Source organism: Tachypleus tridentatus, chromosome 13 (genome assembly GCF_004210375.1).
Source record: "Tachypleus tridentatus isolate NWPU-2018 chromosome 13, ASM421037v1, whole genome shotgun sequence".
NCBI lineage: Eukaryota > Metazoa > Arthropoda > Merostomata > Xiphosura > Limulidae > Tachypleus > Tachypleus tridentatus.
The window spans coordinates 92,290,026-92,310,134 of record NC_134837.1 but is presented as its reverse complement, the minus strand read 5'-3'; the positions used below and the strand labels follow the sequence as shown (position 1 = coordinate 92,310,134).

Here is a 20,109-nt window from a genome sequence, read left to right as displayed (position 1 = left end):
ATTCATTATATGAGATAGGTATAACATTAGTGTGATATTTCTCAATGGTTGTTGTCAGATCGTACATTTTGAATTTCTTACATCATTCTGAATGAGTTGGAACTTCTGGTCTCCAACTTATTAATTAAATAACCGAAAATAAAATTCTAATTTTAGCTAGTTTTAACTAATGAGGGGTACATTTTTTTAAAATTTTTCATTCGCTAAATATTATAATATCCACAGAAAAAAAATTACTGGTTTGTTTTAACCTTTCATTTGTAAATACTTTTTGGCGCACAAATTCAACTTATACTCGTAAAGAGTAACTAACATTGACGTAACTAATGACTGTTTGAAGTTAAACACAAAGATACAAAATAGGCTATCTATGTTACCCAAAAGCACTACAACAACATAATAGTAGCCGACATGAAAGCTAGGGATGGAAGAAGAGGTCTTGTGCACCTGACCCTTCTGGGTATTTAAAAATTCAACACACCCAAATACCCACAAAAAAGAAACGAAGTTATCTGTGTTCTGCCCACCATGGGTAGCGAAACCTGGTTTTTTGCACGTCTGTGGACATGTCTGTGTGCTACTAGGGGGCATAACTAATTATCTCTTTTTTGTATATTGCTATAGTTGTGCCCTAAAATTCCATTATTTTGAGTTATGTTTAGTAAATTATTATTCATTTGTAGAATAATGGTCAAATATTACGTTGAAAATGAAAATTGTCCCTCAGGGATGGGTGTTTAGCCCTATTTTATTCATCATATATGTCAATAATATCCCCCTAAACGACCCAACTTATTGTTATACGTTGTAATTTGCAAATGATGTTGCCATTTGGAAAATTACACTGATCCCAGAATTAGCTACCGTCAAACTAGAAACACGATTGAATAAAATAGTAGAATGCTGTAAAAAATATCGCATCAAAATAAATATTCCTAAAAAGTAGTATTAAGAAAACTAACAAAACTCACAAATATCCCCCTGAACTATATATGAATGGTGCACTCCTCCAAACGACAATAGCCAAATTCTTTGGCTTGATCTATGATCAGTTGTAAAAGTGAGCTAAATAAATTTATAACATAAAAGCAAATGTTTGGAAATGTCCATAAAGGACGTATAGTTTCCAAACAATAAAAGCTGATGTCTTTAATGCTCCTTTCAATTCGTAATGGGTCTTTTTTATTAACATTGTCTGTGTTAAAATCTGCCTGTTCCAGGTGTTAATTTTTGAATAATGGGTTTTGTTTGTAACCTATATATATATTATTAATGCGTGTCATTACTCTTTTTCTGTTTATTTGTCCACTATATGCATATATATATATATATATATATACATTACCTTCATTAGGTGAGTGTTTCAATAAACTTCAAGATGGACGTTTACGAATTCGATGCATCAATTCATATAACTCCAAAGAAAAAGAAATTGACAAAGGAGTGTTTCAGCAAGTTTTTTGATGAAGAAACAAAACGTTTGAAGTTTTTGTATCCCTTCCTAACACCTGAACAGATAAAAGGGAAAGTTCGTCAACAATGACAAAAACGTACATTACCTAAATCAGGAGCAAACGTCAGACATAAACGTAGTAATCATTTAACAGAAGATAAAAAGTCCTTTACCTCTCCATATTTTGATACTGTAAATGTCTACAAACACTGGAAGGAAAGTGGTAGTTTTTCATCTTCACGAGATGACTATGGTGAATCACATGATTTTCTTACTGGAATTTTAAAAAAGTTAGTTTGGATAAAATCCTTAATATCTTTATCATTGTAAATTATATAGTAATTTTATTATAGTGTAAAAACAATACATGTCACAGTTAGATTTTTTGTTATTTCTTTAATTTTATTTTTCTTCTTTGATTCTTTAACTTCGTTCCTGTTAGAGATTGGTTTATTCAAATCAGAAATAATACCTAACAATGTTCATTTGCAATTAGTAGCCTCTGCTATTTTTTTCTAGCAGATCACAGTTTTGTTTTTACACTACTAATGTTATTTGCTTAATATATTTTAACGAGAGGATATTTCTAACCATCAAAAAAGTAGTAATTTTTTATTACTACTTATTGATTTATGGCAGTTGGCATGAAATATTCGAGTACGTCAGGAAGTTTGACAAGGCCAAAAGCAGCTGTTTAAGAGAATAATTCAAAACCACAGAAATTAAATTATTTTTAGTAACAAAACTAAAGTAAAAGGAATATGGGGAAAATTACAAACATTTATGCATATTTCATCGCAGTATATTACGCGACTTAATCTGATCTTCATTAATAAATGTACTTAAATTTCAATATAAAGGAAACTGAACAATATTAAAGCTCATCCTTTCTCATTTTGAAGTTAAATTTTAAGATGTCAAAAGTGATGTGCTAAAAATCATGTAATTCATTTTAAGTAAACTTATTTTTAAGGAAAATAGTATAATAATTAAGTAAAATGTCATATGTATGGTGTTTTTATTGTTTCTCATCATTACCATCCTGAAGCTAGAATAGTGAATCCAATGATCGATTAAATTTTATATTTGTTTTAAGGAAAATGTAATATATTGATTTCAGTAAATACCAATAACACGTAATAAATATACATATATTAAAGTATGCAATGCCACTTTTGTCTTCTTTAGTGTGAGTTTAATTTTAAAAGCAACACTTTTGAAGTTTAATAGAGGTATATCTTTGGAATGTGCGACGTTAGTATCATTAATATCATACTTGATTTATTTTAAAAATACCATTCTGAACATTTTCAGTCACGTTATTGATCATACCTTATCAGATTTCTCTATAGATGTAGACATCTATATGCCTATGTATGTGTTTATAACATTTTTTTCTGTTACTTTATCATATATTCGAATGCTGTGTGTCTATATTAACAGGCGAGTTCACATCAAGGCAATTTAATGGATTTTAAGTTGAATTTCATAACCTTTATTCAAGTATTAAATGCTAGGAAAGAAATGTCAGAATAGTAATTTTAATCTACATTTTTAAATTATGAAAATAAACCTAGGTTAAGCAGAAATATTTAAGCAATGGGATGATTATTATAGATTTCTATAATCGAAACAGAAACTAGTTTTGAAATTGTAAAATGCAGAAAACACTCGTTAGCGTATTACTTTTATCGGCTGTTTGAAATTGTTTTAACATAATATTTAATTGTCTATATCATTGTCTGTATAAAATGTTAATCATTGCTTACCTGTAAATATGCCAAAATTAAATATATAAAGTTAGACTTTTTATGTACACTTTAATCAGTTATGTGTTTTTTGCTTCTACAGAAATACCTATTAAGCATGTTTGCTAATATTTCTACAGGCTGAGGATAATTTGATATGTTGAAGCCATAAATGATACAACTCACGAAAAATAAAAGGACATTAGTTTATTTTTCTCTCTGGCACTAAGGTGTTTGAAATTAATAGATCCAAGATAAAAAGTATTGAAGATTGAGGTATTGAGTAAAAAAAGAAAGAAATTATAGAATGTTATGCTATCTTATATTTCAATCCTTCTTTTATCTTTGATGTTAAATTTGCAAAAAGTAAAGTGAATAGTATGCAAAATATTGTCTTTTAAAGTTCATAGAGAACGTTTTATTTTGTGTATTTACTTTCAAACTCACTTTGCACTGTCTGAAATGTTGATACGATCATTAAGAATACCTCCGTAACAGAGATTGTAGATATCTTGTGTGTGTATATGTATTATATCTAAGTTTACGTTCATATTTGGTTAAATATGTATCTTAACGTAAAATTATAGAGACAGCGAGAAGAGAAAAGCTTTGCGGAGGAAAGTGAGTTTTTTTGAAGAACCACGAGTTAAAGAAAAGTCACCTTCTCTTACACCGGTAGATTTTCCAATGTCAAGTCATCAGTCATTTGCAAGCAACACTACTGAAGAAGAATTGTCAAGTGGTAATGGAAAAAAATATGATTTAAGACGGCGAAAAGAAATATCATATGTCGAAAACTCTGTCAAAGATGACTCTAAAAGACAATTTTGTTATACGAATTCTGAACAAATAGATTTTGGTCAGAACCAATCACGTAAACTAGATATGGAAAAATGTGACCTTAACAAAGAAAGTTCTTCGGGTTTTTTAACATCAGGAAATCCATGCAACGTGAGCGAGTTGAACTATAACCTCAATGAAAAAGAAGATAGTTTTTTAATGGATAAAGAAAATAAACCCGTAAATATCAAACAGTTAGGAAAACGCAGCTATCAAAAGTTGCATCATCCAAACTTGCGAAAAACTAGGTCTATCTCTGAAACAAAAGTAGGTTATTTTGATGACTTATTGTCTGGTAAGTGTACATGGAGCTACAAGAATTGCAAACCTGATAACATCAATAAACTTACTAACGAACAAACACAGGAAAATATACTCATGAATAGTTACAATTTATCTGAGGGTGATTCTGATACCGAATATGTTCTCCAGTCCAGACAAGATCTGGAGAAAAAGTATAAAGATATTTTGAAATGTAATAAACATGATACACTGAATACGCAAACAGAAAAAGAAATAGAGGGTATAAACAATGTAGTTCAAAAAGATAAAAATGCAAGCTCCACTCAATTGGACGCATCAGAAGAGAAATCGTTTCATAATTCATTAGAACCTTTACAAAAAAGTATGCTCAATAAATTTAACAAAAAATCCAGGAAAGAGCGTTTTGATAAAGTTAAGAATGATAACAAGAAAGAGAAGATGTGTGAAGCGGTCACAATAGGCAAAGAATCTAGAGATGACATAAAAAATAAAATAACCGACTATCACAACAATAATTATGATTTTGAAATGTTTGGAGGTGAAATTGAGCTTCAAGATTTAGCTTCAAATGTAACAACAAAACTACTGAATAAACAAAAGAGAAAAAACTGTTCAGAAGACAAGAAAGTTTTTGCTGTTATATTAAAACAAAATGATAATGTTGAAAATTTAAAACTGCCCGTTTCAATAGATCAGGAAAACAACCATCACCGGTCAAATGAAAATGTAGACTGGAAAATATGGCATGAAAATGGCGATGTTGCTAGTACAAGGAGACCTGAAAAAATATATGACACGAAGGAAAATAAGGGTTTATATGTGGTTGAAGAAACTTTAAGTTGTAATTTAAAGAACAGCAATATGACAGAAATCTCCAAAAAGGAAAATTATGGTTTATACAGTGTGTATTCTCCTCATTTTTCAGACAACGTAGAAATTTCAGAAGCGTCAGATTTTGAATTATCTTCAACTCCAGAGAGTGAACGTCATAAACCAGAGCATTTTGCAAACGAAAACGTAGAAAAGAATAAAGAAAGAAAGAAAGATGGCAAAACCAAAAAAGAAATATCAAAAGATTCGTCAGAAGCTAGTGGCATGACATCAGCACGTGGACTTACGTATTTAGATAATGAAAATGATGTGTTAGAATCATTCACGTCTATAGAACTTGAACATGAGAAGGAATCTCAAATTTCTGAAACAACCTTTTCCGAAAAATCGAAGGAAACAGATTACTCTCACCATACCATTGACACGCTACCCATAAAAAGTAATTTAACACCAGTGATAATATCAAACAAAATTAGTTTATCGCCTGTACTGGCTTCTTTGAGATTTTTGAATAAAGTTGAATCTACTATACAAGACGTGAACACAGATTTACTTAATGGTGAAGAATTTACAGAATTCGTTGATAGAGAAAAAATGCTAGGATTGAAAAAAGAAGCAATCACGGAGCATCAATCAAATTTGTTGTCAATAAATGAACTTTTTGGTGAGGAATCAGCATCACTTAATGATTCTAGTATATCATCACCAGTAGCAGAAAGATGCGCAAACACCACTTTTGTGTGTGACATTATTTCAAGACTGAGGCAAATATGTTCTCCGTTGAAAATATCTCCCAAGGACTCTCACCTAATTCCTATATCGCCATTAGACAATGTAAAGGTAAGTTAAAAAATACAACAGCATTCGTTCTGAACTAAATACATATTCATTTACAACTTTTTCATTGTATCTGCTTTTCGCATTTACGTGTTTGTTGTATTTCCCGTCCCTAATTTTGAAGTGATATACTAGAATGAAGACAGCTAGTGCCACTATGAAGTTTTGAGATACTTTTACCAACGAATATTGGAATTGGCTGTTGCATTTTAATTCACCCATCGGCTGAAAGGGCGAGCACATTAGGTGAAGGTATTCGAACCCTTGACCATCAAATTGTCGAGCGAGTGTCTCAATCACCAGGCTATTTCACTTTTTACCTAGAGTAAATGCAATATTTTGATTCATTCTAATTGTTTAGTTTCTTTTGAATTTCGCGCAAAGCTACACGACGGTTATCTGCACTAGCCGTTCCTAATTTAGCAGTGTCAGACTAGAGGGAAGGCAGCTAGTCACCACCACCCACCGCCAACTCTTAGGATGCTCTTTTACCAACGAATAGCGGGATTGACAGTCACATTATTACGCCCCCCACGGGTGAAAAGACGAGCGTGTTTGGTGTGACAGGGTTCGAACCTGCGACTCTCGGATTTCGAGTCGAATGTCTTTAACCAACTGGCCATGCCGGGCCTTTTAACTGTTTAAGCATAAGCGTATAGTAAATGAATGGTTATATTTTGAAGTAAATTGCATGATAATCAACATATGTATTATGCTATATTGTATTTATTATAGAAGTTGCGGGAAGACTGATAATTTTATGACATGAAATGCGACACCTTATATTCGATCATACACGGTGCAAAACAGTGAAAAAGTATGGGCATTTGTGATATTATAGCTATGATAAGGCAAAATTGTCTGGCTCATTGCTATACAAATCGTGTAATTTACTGTATATAAATATAACTTATAGTGAGTTCACACATACTTGTTTCAGTGATTCTTCGAAGTGAGTCACTGTTTAAAATGCTCTCAGCAGAACTGAAAAAATGAAAAAAAGGACAAACTGAATAATTGGGCCAAAGACGTTTTTTCTTTGTTTTTTTTAGAAACGAGACGTTATACATACCAAAAATTGCATTCCAATAAAGTAAACAGACCTTCCAGGTACTGTTCACTGCCAAAAATCAGGATAATAATTTTCAGTTTTAAATAAAACGTCACTATTGATAATACACTGTTATTCCTTTTTGTGGGGGTGGGAAGATGTTTCTTAAGTTTCATCTAACTCTCTTCTCCTACTATTTTTGTAGAGACGAGATGTGAAGCCGATATGAAATGTGTCTTATTTTATACTACTATGGTATATTAAAAATAGAGGGATTAAAATAAATGAAGAGGCCAATATTCGTAGGTGAATTGCAATATATTTTCGTCAGGCAATCTCAACACAGCCACATTTGACATCAGAAAAATCGTGAAAAGCACAATTAAATTGCAAGCCATATATATCACTTCTTGGAATCTGCAAGAAGGTATCGTTATGATGAATTCCGTGTAAATGTAAGTTAAGCATTCACACTTTGTTAGGTGTGATAGGCGCAATGAGTGAATTTTACTTTGGAACTTGAGATTGGAAGGTAACTTTAAGGTAGTTAGCAGTGAAGATGTGGAATTTGTTTATAAGGTTTGCAGGTTAGAGAAGAAAGTAAAGGGAATAGATTAAGAGAAGTTTAAACTGTGGGAAATGGCAGCAAATTTCGATAGGAACTTAAGCTTTTACATGCAAGGAATACATCAGCTAGCAAAGACTTTCAGGAAGCTAGAAACAATACTATTAAGGCTAAAAGTAGTGTATTTAATTGTAATAAACATGTTGTGTTGAGTAACATGTTTCAGCCCTTGGCTTGTGGAGATCAGTCGCTATTGTAAGGAGGGAAACGAAACGGACAGAGAAGGATATGAATGATAAACATTCAGGAGGTTATAATAATAAGTGATTCTTTGACAAAGTGTGTGGATAGGATAGTCTGTATGATAAATAGCGAGAAAAGAATTAGATTATATTACCCAGGGGGACGGATGGAGGATATAATCGGCAGTAGACGTTATTTAGAGAATGGTAAAACGGAGGAGGTAACTGATAAGTACAAAGGGTTGATAAAGGCATTTAAGGTAAATGAACATAACCCACAAGTTGCCCAGTCCAGTAAAATCTAAATTTGAAAACTGTCATTCGTAAATCGAACATTGATACACGTGTTTAGAAACTAGATATATTAGTAAAATATCAAACATTCTTGGATTTATATTGTTAAGAAAAATCAAATCAACAGTGTTAAATAAATAAAATACGTTACGTATCCAAAAATTTATTCATATTTGTATTGGTAAGTATTTTGTCATCTTATTACGTCAGTACATAAATAAAATACGACCCGACATGGCCAAGCATGTTAAGGCGTGCGACTCGCATCCCCGTCGCGCCAAACATGCTCGCCCTTTCAGCCGTTGGAGCGTTATAATGTGACGGCCAATCCCATTATTTGTTGGTAGAAGAGTAGCCCAAGAGTTGGCGGTGGGTGGTGATGACTAGCTGCCTTCTCTTATTCTTACACTGCTAAATTAGGGACGGCTAGCACAGATAGCCCTCGAGTAGCTTTGTGCGAAATTCAAAAACAAACATAAATAAAATAAAGTTTGAACTTATAGTTCAATCCTTATAATTATGTATAGAGACTTTGTCAATAAAGGCTAACATTTGTATTTGTTTAAGTTAGGTTTATTTTTCTTGATTGAAATAGATGATTTAATTTTGATATCCAGAAAATTATGTCATTTAGATAAGATCTTGACATCCGATAAGATGTTATCCGCCTATGGTAGGTCATGTTTTTTTTTTCCCATAATGTTCTCAATAACATTGTTAGTATTGAGGTTTTGAATGTTACGCATATGTTTAGATATTCTATTATGGATAAGTTGGCAAGTTTCTCCTATATACGTATTAGAGCATCTACCACAATTTATTTCATAAGCAGTGTTTTTACTATAGTATCTATCATGTAGTTCATATGTAGTAGCATTGCAGTTGTTTTTCATACGTCGTATTTCTTTCTTGTATACTGAACTTTTTATTAACGATTTAACAAATATGCCTGGTTTTTGTATTAGTTTAACCAGTAAGTCTGATGTTATAGTTACTGTCTTTGGTTTTGTGGTGATATTATCACTTATGTATGGAACCACCCAAGTACAGTAGCATGAGCTTTAAATGTGTTTTCTTTAGATATACGGTTCAAAACATTATGACTGCTTTCTTTTTTACCAATGAAAATTCCTTATTACACTTTCTATGAATTCCTGTGAATAGATATTTTTTTCGCAAAAGAGTCATGAGATTTTCCCTAGCCTCCTCCCACATTTCTTTGTTTTTACAAACTTTATCAATCTTATAGAAGTATCCAAGAACGACATATATTTTTACAGCAGGGGAGAATGAAAATGCATACAAAGAGCTTGCTGAAAATACCAGGAATGATTTCTCCATTCGTGGCCTGAATTGTAGTATTTTAAAACAGTAAATTTCTACCTGGTATAGCATAAACAAGTGTAAATTTTATGAATGGGTAAACGTATTCAAGGAGCTCGTGAAAATTAAAAATGAGACCGTAAAATAGCATTCCACACTCCAAATACATCATCTTGAATCAGTATCGGATCGATGAACTGATATTCTCTCCAGTTTACCAAGAATTAAATACTTTCAGTTCAAGCGTATGTATAAATATCAGCTAAGACTATTGCTATCATATAACCCGTAGCTATTCCTCTGATTGTTTTTAAAATTCCCTGTTAAATTTTACATAAATTATTTAACACAGACCTCAGAGCTCAAAATGGGCACATTCCACATCTTTGTATATATTTGTATATAGGCCCTTTAAAAAGTATCTCTGTATGAAATTCCACGTAAACTGATCAAAATACGGAAGAATAGTTAACTAAAACTCATATAATTATGCCTTTTTGTGAGCTTTGTTTTCTCTCGGAAGACTCAAAATGGACAAATCCTATATTTTCTTTGTCAGTGTGTAGGGTACGTGAATGGTTATATGTCAATTTTTAATTTTATTTATGTCGATATGATAATACAGGTGCCCAAATTATACGTATTTAGTTTATTTACCTTTGATTACACAAAATCGTTTAAAAGGCTAAATAAAAAAAATAAAAAAGGCATCTGGGCGTATTTAACCAAGGTATAATCCTATTAGGTTTCAAGTTAATCCGCTGATAAATAAAGGAATGACAATTGATTGAAAAGTGGTTAGAAGAATAATAAACAATGAAAAAACAGTATGTCTCTCTCCCGACACATAATTATAACTTTTTTTCTTTTCAGCGATATTCGCTTTGTAGATACTATTACTGTTTTTTAACAAAGATGTTATTTGAGCACAATGGACCGTTTTTCAAAGATACAACATTCATACGTATTATAATAAACCAAATATCTCTGTAAAAGTGATCGCTTTATTTATTTGTGCGTATTGTTTCTAAATGTCAATTCTGGCTATATTAAATATAAATTAATGTCTCCCTACCCTAGTAATTAACAAATAAAAAACTATGGTCCATAGCTTTTAGTGATTCTGCATCTCTATCTTTTATTTATTCATGAATTACAATTGGACTTTAAAGAAGACATTTTACTCTGTTGCAACGCCATGGACAAATGGAAGCAGGTCAATGACAGCAGACTGTTTGGAGTTGTGTTTCATATATATTTAGTAGAATGTGATGGAATCGCTTCTAAATTATTGGTATAGTTGTCTGGATGTCTGGACAAGACAGAACCTTATCCAAAACTCAAGCAGGTGACCATTATCTGTCAGTTTTGGCCTGTTATGATCGACAGATACCTTCACTATTATTACAGTCACAATTAAATTTAATGTTAGTGTAAAGACAGTTAAAAACAGGCTTCAGAAGTTTGTTTTTTGTGATGTATGCAAAGTGAGGTGCATTTCGTTCACACTATGACGCAAAGAACCTATAATATTCCGGCAAAATTTATAATGGATAAAAGACGTAAAGTAATATTATATACAAAGATAGTTGGCCAGATAACAGATATATTTTCATTTGGAAAAAATAGGGTCAAATTAAATCTCATCTATATACAGGCTGTGACGTCCATATTGGCAATTTAAATACAGTGTTGACACTAGTGCGTTGGACGTAACATCTCTAAAATTTTGCAGAACGATATCACCAATATTATATATAATAAGAACTTTATCATACGGCCTGCTCGTAACAGTCGCCTTCAGTGTGTTAACTGGTTAACTAAGTTATTTGATAGGTCGAATGGAATGGTTTGCACGCTTACCAAATTTCAGTTTCATCAGGCGTATAAAGGATAAGACACATCTCACTCTACCAAGTAACTTCTTCCTGTAAAAGTGTCCTGGCAGTGGTTTTCCAGAGGAGTGATGTAGAATACCTCAAAACTCTATGAACACTGATTTTAAGTATGTAATATCAGTTACTGTCTGGTTTTGCTATTTGTCGTAATCATATTCCATATCTATAGGTGAAATGTCGCGAAATATACAAATGTACAAACGTCACCTCTACTAGTTTTTCATTTAGTAGTATAGGCTAGGTTACCAGTAATTTGATTATGAAATGCCTGATTTATATACTGTTATAAATGAGTAGTAATGAATAACATTATTTAGTAAGTGTTTTTATTTTCTCCCTCTTGCAGCTAAAGTGTTATTAGTGACAATTATTCTTTGTCCATGCAAAGGTTAAATATGGACTACAATTCAACTCAGCCGTACTTTTTTATTTTGAAAATGTATGGTAATATGAAGCTATAAAACAAAAAAAAGTTCACGAATATTTATTTATTAACACGCTAGGCATGGCCAGGTAGACTAAGGCGTTCGACTTCTAATCCGAAGGTTGCGGCTTCGAATACCCATCGCACCAAATATGCTTGCCCTTTCAGTCGTGGAGGCGTTATAATGTTGACGGTCAATCCAACTATTCGTTGGTAAAAGTGGGGGACTAGCATGGCCTAGCGCGTTAAGGCGTGCGCTTCGTAATCTGAGGGTCGCGGGTTCGCGCCGGAGTCGCGCCAAACATGCTTGCCCTCCCAGCCGTGGGGGCGTTATAATGTGACGGTCAATCCCACTATTCGTTGGTAAAAGAGTAGCCCAAGAGATGGCGGTGGGTGGTGATGACTAGTTGCCTTCCCTTTAGTCTTACACTGCTAAATTAGGGACGGCTAGCACAGATAGCCCTCGAGTAGCTTTGTGCGAAATTCCAAAAACCAAACCAAAACCAATGGTAAAAGTGTAGTCCAAGAGTTGGCGGTGGGTGGTGGTGACTAGTTGCCATCCCTCTAGTCTTACACTGCTAAATTAGAGACAGCTAGCTTTGCGCGAAATTCAAAACAAACTAATCTGTTAGCAACAACAACTATTTTATTAACAAAATAATTGAATGTGTTTAGATTTTATTTTAGAGTAGGTGAAGTTAAATATTGGTGCCCCATACTTGTAAAATTTGGATATGGACTAGTTAGCCTTTCCTTTTAGTCAGTTGATCGTAGTTGGATTTACATCTATGATAGTATGTTTTATATAATTTAAGGTAATTTTAAAATTCTGCTTATATATGTATATAGCAACCATAATGTTGTGGCTCAATGTGTTGCCGAACAAGCTATTATAACATAATTTTTTAATTACCTGCTGCCTCTACGACAACTTATAGCCCTATAGAATGGTATAAAACAAGGACATAATGTGTCGGCTCCAAACATTGTCGAAACAGCCAATAATGACTAATGGAACAGCAAAAGAATGAAGTGTTTGAAATCGTTAATAGAATTTCTTATTTTTCTAATCGCAGTAAGTAATCTAAAGTATTTTTTGATAGATAACCAATTTTCTCTTATTTTTATATTTAAGTTAATTAATTAATGTGTTTTGTATTAAATTTGAGGAAAATGCTCTGCTTGATGAAGACAGTGATGACCATTCTTCATCGAATGAAAAAGACTACCCTGTATTGAATAAATATCAACAGATGAAAGGAATGAATGAAAAGAGAGAAGAAGGGACATTAAAAGCTACTCTAACTTTGTGTGGTGCTAATGTAAAAGCAAGAAACGAAAAAGTTCAGGCAACCTTCACAGCTGTTCAAAGGGGAAATTTTTGTGAAGACGACTACAAAAGTACTTGTACAATCAGTTCCCATCAGTTGTCATTACCATCAAAAGAAGATAGTTATTCGTACTCTGAAGAAGTTTGTGATTATTTATCCCCATTTCTCGATGAAGACGTTTATCTAGAACACCAGAATAAACTATCGCAATCTGAGAACACTCCACCGGTAACACAAAATTACTTAGTTTCTTCAGAACAAGAACTTTCTGTATTATCGACGACAGTTAACGAAGGTGAAAAGGGTCAGAATAGTTATGTGGATAATTCTGTGACTATGTTGAAAGAGTCCAACTATAAAAACATTTCCACAGAGAAAACGTATAAAGAAGATACTATTACAAAACAGACACAAGTTTGTACAGATGAAAAATTGTATTGCGATAAAAAGGAGGAAGATGATGTCTTTTCTCTACCATCGAGTTGTGAAGAACTATTTCCAGTATCCAACTTGCCTGTCAAGGAGGTAGTATACATAAAATTCTAAGATATATAGTAACAATCTTAAAATGTCTTAGAAATGCTCGTGGTAGGAAGTTTGTAAATTTGTAAAATATCTTTTTTTTTCTATTCAGAAAGTTGAGTTCACTGACAAAATCGATTCAGACTAACAAATAAACGATTTGAAAATAAATCTTGCCATTGATAAAAAAGAAGATATTTATTACTTGTCGTGCACAAATATTTAAACATATTGTGTACTGACATTTTATAAAATGTAAATAATTTTTGTGTCCAACGCATTTTTTTCTTCTAGAATGTGATCACTAAATAATATACTTCTTTTTTTTATCTGACGACAGTTAAAAACGAATGATAAAATTATATTCCAAAGTTTGGTCATAAAACATGAAAAGTCAACTGAAAATGAAGGCTGCCTGAGCATAACTTTTATCTTCTCTAATTAAAACTAAAGGAATCACTAAACATTGGGAAGTTTTAGAAAACTAAAAAAAAGCATCTTTCTTATTGACATGTACAATTTTTTTTTCAGATTCGTTTCAGGTTATAAACAGTATTAACAATATAGTAAGTATAAATCATACGCTAACATTAGCCATTTTCTGTTGCGAATATTATTATTAAAAGACGCGCTAAAACAGTTCTTCAGAGATATCATAAAATTATAATTTTTCGAATCAAAATACGTTACTATTGGAAAGTGATTGCACAGATGTTTAAAAATAGTGTTTGAAACCATTTTATTATTGCTTACTAATTAATTTATTTGATCTCGAGGCTTGCGAGAATGCCCTTAAGTGGCACAGCGATATTTACTGACTCACAACGTTATAATCCGGGTTACGATACCCGTGGTGGGCAGAACACAGATAGCCTATTGTGTAATTTTGTGCTTAACTCCAAACAAACAAACTTGTGACAAGAAAGGTTAATATCTTCATAGTATTTGTAAGCAAAATTTGAAGTTATTTTTGTGAAGTTGTCTGGGTTTAAGCTAGTAATACACTCAGAACCATATACTCTTGATAATTTTAGATGTTAAGAAAAAGGATTTATGAAAACTAATAATATTAATACCAAAATATCATGATATTTTTTGAAACAATATTCATCAAAATGCAATACGATTCTTAAAACCAAAAGTTATTTTTAAATGTATGACTAAAATACACTAACACAACGCAACCAGAATTCATGGTGTTTTGTACGGTTTTAAAATCGTCAGAATCATAAGTAAAACCAATTGTACGTGATTTAAAGTTTTCATGGACGACAACTAAATGACGTGTAAGAATGAATTATATACGTTTTCTCCTTTGAACTGAGTGAGAATATTCGTAGCAGTCAATTACGACCTTAGAATGCTCAAGGCAAAAACTCACGTTTTTTAATTTTATAAGGTGTGTTATTAGATCAAGGAAAAAGGAAGAACAATCGTCAATTCATAAATATAGAACGTAATACGAATTTAATTATAGTGAATTTATGAAAAGAGCGGTACAGCGAACAAACTGCAAAAGGGAGTTCTTGACAGACTTGGGTACGGAAGTTTCAATGGAAATGAAGTAAACTGGTGAAGGGCCACAGGAACTCTTGAATACACTGATATTTTTTAACAGTGGGAGAAAAATTAGATTTGTGAGAACTGAAATCTGAAATAGCTGAATTGTTTTTGTTGTTGTTCATTTGAAATTTCGCACAAAAAGCTGCACGAGGGCTGTATGTGCTAGCCGTTCCTAATCTGGCAGTGTAAGACAAGAGGGAAGGCAGCTAGTTATCACCATCCATCACCAACTCTTGGGCTACTCTTTTACCAACAAATAGTGGGATTGACCGTCACATTGTAACGCTTACATGACTGAAAGGGCGAGCATGTTCGGTGTGAATCCACGACTCTCAGATTTCGAGTCTAGCGCCCTAACCACCTGAATCAAACAAGTTTTTTAAACACATTTCAGTACTGTTTGAAAAGAATGAGAAATGAGAATGAAATTCAAAACATGAATCGATACTAGTTAAGTTATTTACATTAGAACATGTAGTATGAGGTTTAATTGCTACATTATCTGATTTAAAAGAAAAGTTTGAGTGTCTATATAACTAAATGAAAGAAGCTATTTAAAAATCACATTGCAAATTTTAAAGACGATAGTCGTTTAAACAAAGACTTGAGAAACTTAGTTCAAATGTCTGCAACTTGGAAACTACTTTGCTGACATTAATGCAAAGCAGTATTAGGTTGTTGGCCTTGAAGGTTGATTTTACATCATACATTAGGGCGAGATCATTGGTACGTTCGAAATGATACCATAAATTGGTTGTCTTACAGATTTTCTCAGGGATTTCTAAAATGAATAGAATTGCCCTTATATTTGACAGTGATAAAAATTCACATTAGTAGTAAAACTATAAAATTTGATAGCGTAATTGGGAGAATAAACGTAAATGTGAAAATGCATGTAAGAAAATATATAAATGTTTTACTGATGATTTTCTTCTTAATAATAAGTACATAACTGTCAGCTTAACCCCCAAAATGTATTTATACAGTATAATTTTGTTTTAAGTTTTCATTTATTGATCCAAAGGCTGAATAAGGTTTCAACTGAAACGCTGTTATGAATCATTGCTATACAAATGCTTTATGTTTCAGGATATACTGGTGACAGATGCCGGAAATGGACTGCTTTGTGATTTTTTTGAAAAAGGAAATCTCAAGACAGAGAGTTCTACTTGTTAATTTTAATGGTTAGCTCAGAAATTAATTGTACTAAAATGTTCGAAGATATATGATTATTTTCGTGTAATTTATATATTTAAGATATAATATTGTTCATCGTTAACAACATATAATCAGTTTTTTCTAAACGTTATTTAAAAATTATTCACCATAAATCTCTTAACATTCATGTTATGAAAGTTTCAAAAATTGAGAATTAATTTATCAAACTTCCATAAGTGTTTTATAAACGTTGATTTTGTAACTTAAGCATAAATATTTCCTTGCAGTTATGACAACTAAACTTACAATGGTAAAGATCTGGAAGCGGGAGTAGAATCTTAGATAGCCCAATGCGTATTTTCGTGCTTAACAAAGCCAAAGAGACGATACATTTGTTCATGCAAAAATACATACCCGATTTATTTATAGTACACTGTTGTTATGGCTTGACACTGTCACTGCATTTTGGAAAAGTGATCTGAATTTCAAAATATTTATACAGCTATTAATACAGATGTGTTCAGCTTCAGTTCTGTTTTCATGTCTTACCATATGCTTTTGTCAGATGTTTCTACATATTGTTTTAAACTTAGATCACAGTTTAAGTTATATAATAACAACAAAACTCTTAATTATTAACCCAAATATAATGGAAGCTGAATAACAGTCTTATATATATATTGTTAATTTAAATTATGTTGTTTTATGAACATTAGTTACAAAACTTAGATATAACCGTCTACTTCGCAAACAATAAATATAGCTACGAACAAATAATTAAAACTCGTTTATCAGTTCTATTTCCTGAAAGAAGGAATGAAAATGTTAGCATTTGTTTTGAAGAAGTACATAAGTAACTTCAATAAAGTTAACAACACACCAGAAAGAAGATAAAATACTACCTCTTTGAGATGTGAGGTTTAACTTTTATTTGCTTCTTTTAAAAACAAAACTGGATATAATACCGTTGTTATTTGAAATTCGTATTATCTAGTGAATTTAAATAAAGTAAAATAAGCATGAAAATCACGTTTGACCTTGAATGTTTTTCCAACATTTATTTTAATTGGTCTAGTGCAAACTATAGCTGCCAAATTTCTGAAATGCGACTTATGTGCGGTACAAAACATTTAACACTACAACGTTAAATGCTGAAAGCAAACGAAGAAATAGAAATTCATAGCTTCACTTTTTGGTATTTCTTTGAAAAAAAACTGCTTATTTAAATTTAAATCGAAATACTGACTTAGTAGTGAAACAACATCTATTATTGAAAAACTGTAATTTTGTAAAGCATATTTCCTTGTTAAGTTTCCTTATGACCTCTGTAGGAAATTAACAATGTATTTAAAAATTGTAAAGTATTTCCATATGCTAACTTTAAATAAAATGATATCATTATTTTCAGAATAATTTGAGATTTACTTCTAAACTGTCAGTGCTGTTAACGTTCTCTAGAATAGGTCAATTATTCTACTTGATCAGTATTAATTCATCATTTATGCTCACTTTACATATCGTAATTGGTTTTACTTTGCTTATCTTTTGAAAAGTAAATAATTAATACAATCAAATGCTAATTAGGTTTCGTTATTAAAAAATAATCTTTTGAAATTTTAGAATATTGATCTAACTCTTGGTTGAAGTTCGTGTTTGATAAAATAGTATCAAATGGCACCTAAACCATTTTTACAAGGCAACTCATAATTCGTACAATATTGTCATAGAGTATCGCGAAAACTAGTAACTTCGTGAAAGATGTTATGTAAAAGGAGAAAATATATGTGACAGAGTTATTCTTTGATGCGCTGTTTGGCCACCAGAGTGTCGTTAGTAGTGTTAACTGCTCAGTTTCCAGATTTTCTTGGAGTCGTTATTCTGTCAGGGAGCCTGCTAGGGAAAGCACTTGCTGTTGCATTATTGTTATGTACTTTTGTGCCATGCATCAAAATTAGCTCAGTGTGCTTTACAAGCGTATACTTTGACATTCTTAACACTTTTTTTTCTTCTGCTATGACTACTGAGGAAGAGTAGTTATCTAGTCTTTTTATACCTAAAAAACTCTGGTTGCCAAATGTTCGTGTCATAAAAATTTTACACTTACATATCATCCTCCACTCACCTTTCAATTTTGGCAACACTCCTACAATACTGCGCGAGTTTTAAATAATCATGTGTGCCAATAGTCTTGATTTTTTTCTTCTCTATTAAGATAATTACATTTGTTAATGACTATATAAAGGTATAATTGTTAATCAACATGTGTTTTAAGTGTTTTATTCTTCCTTCTAACGTATTTCATTTATTTATAATGAGGCACTATAAATTTGAAAAAACCACGAACATTTTTAGCTTTTATTATTTTTACATATTTTACTAGTTTTTGTTAATCTCTGCATACAAACTAGTATAATCTTTTTTTTTTTTTTTTACGGAAAGAATATATAAGATTAAGCAAATGTTTTGTAACTTTACACTTTTTCCTTACCAATGGAGTGTTAGAAACTTAAGAACTAACACTTCTGTTTTGCTATTATTGCGTTACATCGAAGTGGAAAGATATAGAAGTATAAACACAATTCCAAGTTAAAGTCAGATTACAAAACAGTAGATACACAAACTATTGTCTCTGGATTAGTAAGTTCAAGTCGATGAACAAGTTTAGTTTCTTATGTGTATACTATACATAATAGGCATACAGTTTATTATTCACGTGTAGTTATAATAACCTGTATTTTTAATTTTAGGTTTGATGTATTTGGCAATTCTTCCTTTTTATTTTACAGTTAACATTTTTGAGTACTTTGGTTCTTATTGCTTTGTATATAAAGGTGGTTAACTTTTTTTTTTTATCAAGCTATAACAAGTATCATCTTGCATGCAATGTTTCTGAATTAAAAGCTTCATTTTCTGACATCTGTAATGTTGCGTCAATGGTATTTTAATTAGTATATAGAAATGACAAAGTTTTGTATTTTCAGTGTGCTGCTCCAACCTGTTTCAGAGAGCGAAACAACATTCCGTTCTTTATACTGAGTTCTGCCTTTGGGTAGAAGAAAGCCTCTTCACAAAGCTGAAATGGGCTAAATCAGTCATTAAAAAGGTATCCCAGTGGGATAGCGGTAAGTCTACGGACTTTCATTGCTTAAATCTGGAGTTCGAGTTCCCGCGTTGAAAACCGCAGATAGCCCAATGTGGCTTTGCTATAAAAGAAACATCTTAAATACAATTCAAAAGTCAAACTCTGACTTTCTAGTCAGTGGAAGTGATTATAATACGATCAATTTTATTAACCTTCTAATCCCTTACTGCTGTTCTGTATTGCTGCAAGTTGTGTCTTCATGTAAATAGTAGGTGTATATTCTAAATATTGTGATTATTGAGAGAATAATAGAAAATATAGTGATATATATATATATAGAATAGTTATAACAACTTTTATACTCTTATTCCCAATTTACTATTGGAGTAGAAAGTTCTATCTTCTGAAAACGTTTGGTTTATGTTTGTTTTTTTAATTGACTTGTGAAAATATGTATGCATGCTCTGTTTTCAAATAGATTTCTCAAAGAAAACACGAGCACTCTTGGACTTTTGACAAAATTACAAAGTGCTTTTTCGAAACGTATTTTAAATCTTTTCCTAGGATCAATGACCATACTAGTTTGGAGCCACAAAAACAACGACACATGGTATATACATGCAGATGTCACATGGAATTTGATTATTAAACAACAACGAGAAAAAGGTTAAGACTGGCCGTGT

At 31.8% G+C, this 20,109-nt stretch overlaps 1 protein-coding gene across 1 annotated transcript; it reads left to right on the top strand.

Moving 5' to 3' along the window:
• Window positions 1-1,360: 1,360 nt before the first annotated feature.
• On the top strand, window positions 1,361-16,407 carry LOC143238622 (uncharacterized). Its single transcript, XM_076478999.1, has 4 exons — window positions 1,361-1,743; window positions 3,789-5,976; window positions 12,940-13,626; window positions 16,276-16,407. The coding sequence occupies exons 2-4, from the start codon at window positions 3,889-3,891 to the stop codon at window positions 16,360-16,362; spliced, it is 2,862 nt and encodes a 953-aa protein (XP_076335114.1). The 5' UTR covers window positions 1,361-1,743; window positions 3,789-3,888; the 3' UTR covers window positions 16,363-16,407.
• Window positions 16,408-20,109: the final 3,702 nt, after the last annotated feature.

Excerpts from the sequence above, each read along its gene's own strand:
- LOC143238622 (XM_076478999.1), top strand. The coding sequence starts at position 3,889 with ATGTCAAGTCATCAGTCATTTGCAAGCAACACTACTGAAGAAGAATTG. Across the intron at positions 5,977-12,939 it reads CGCCATTAGACAATGTAAAG|GAAAATGCTCTGCTTGATGA; the intron begins GTAAGTTAAAAA and ends ATTAAATTTGAG. Across the intron at positions 13,627-16,275 it reads CCAACTTGCCTGTCAAGGAG|GATATACTGGTGACAGATGC; the intron begins GTAGTATACATA and ends TTTATGTTTCAG.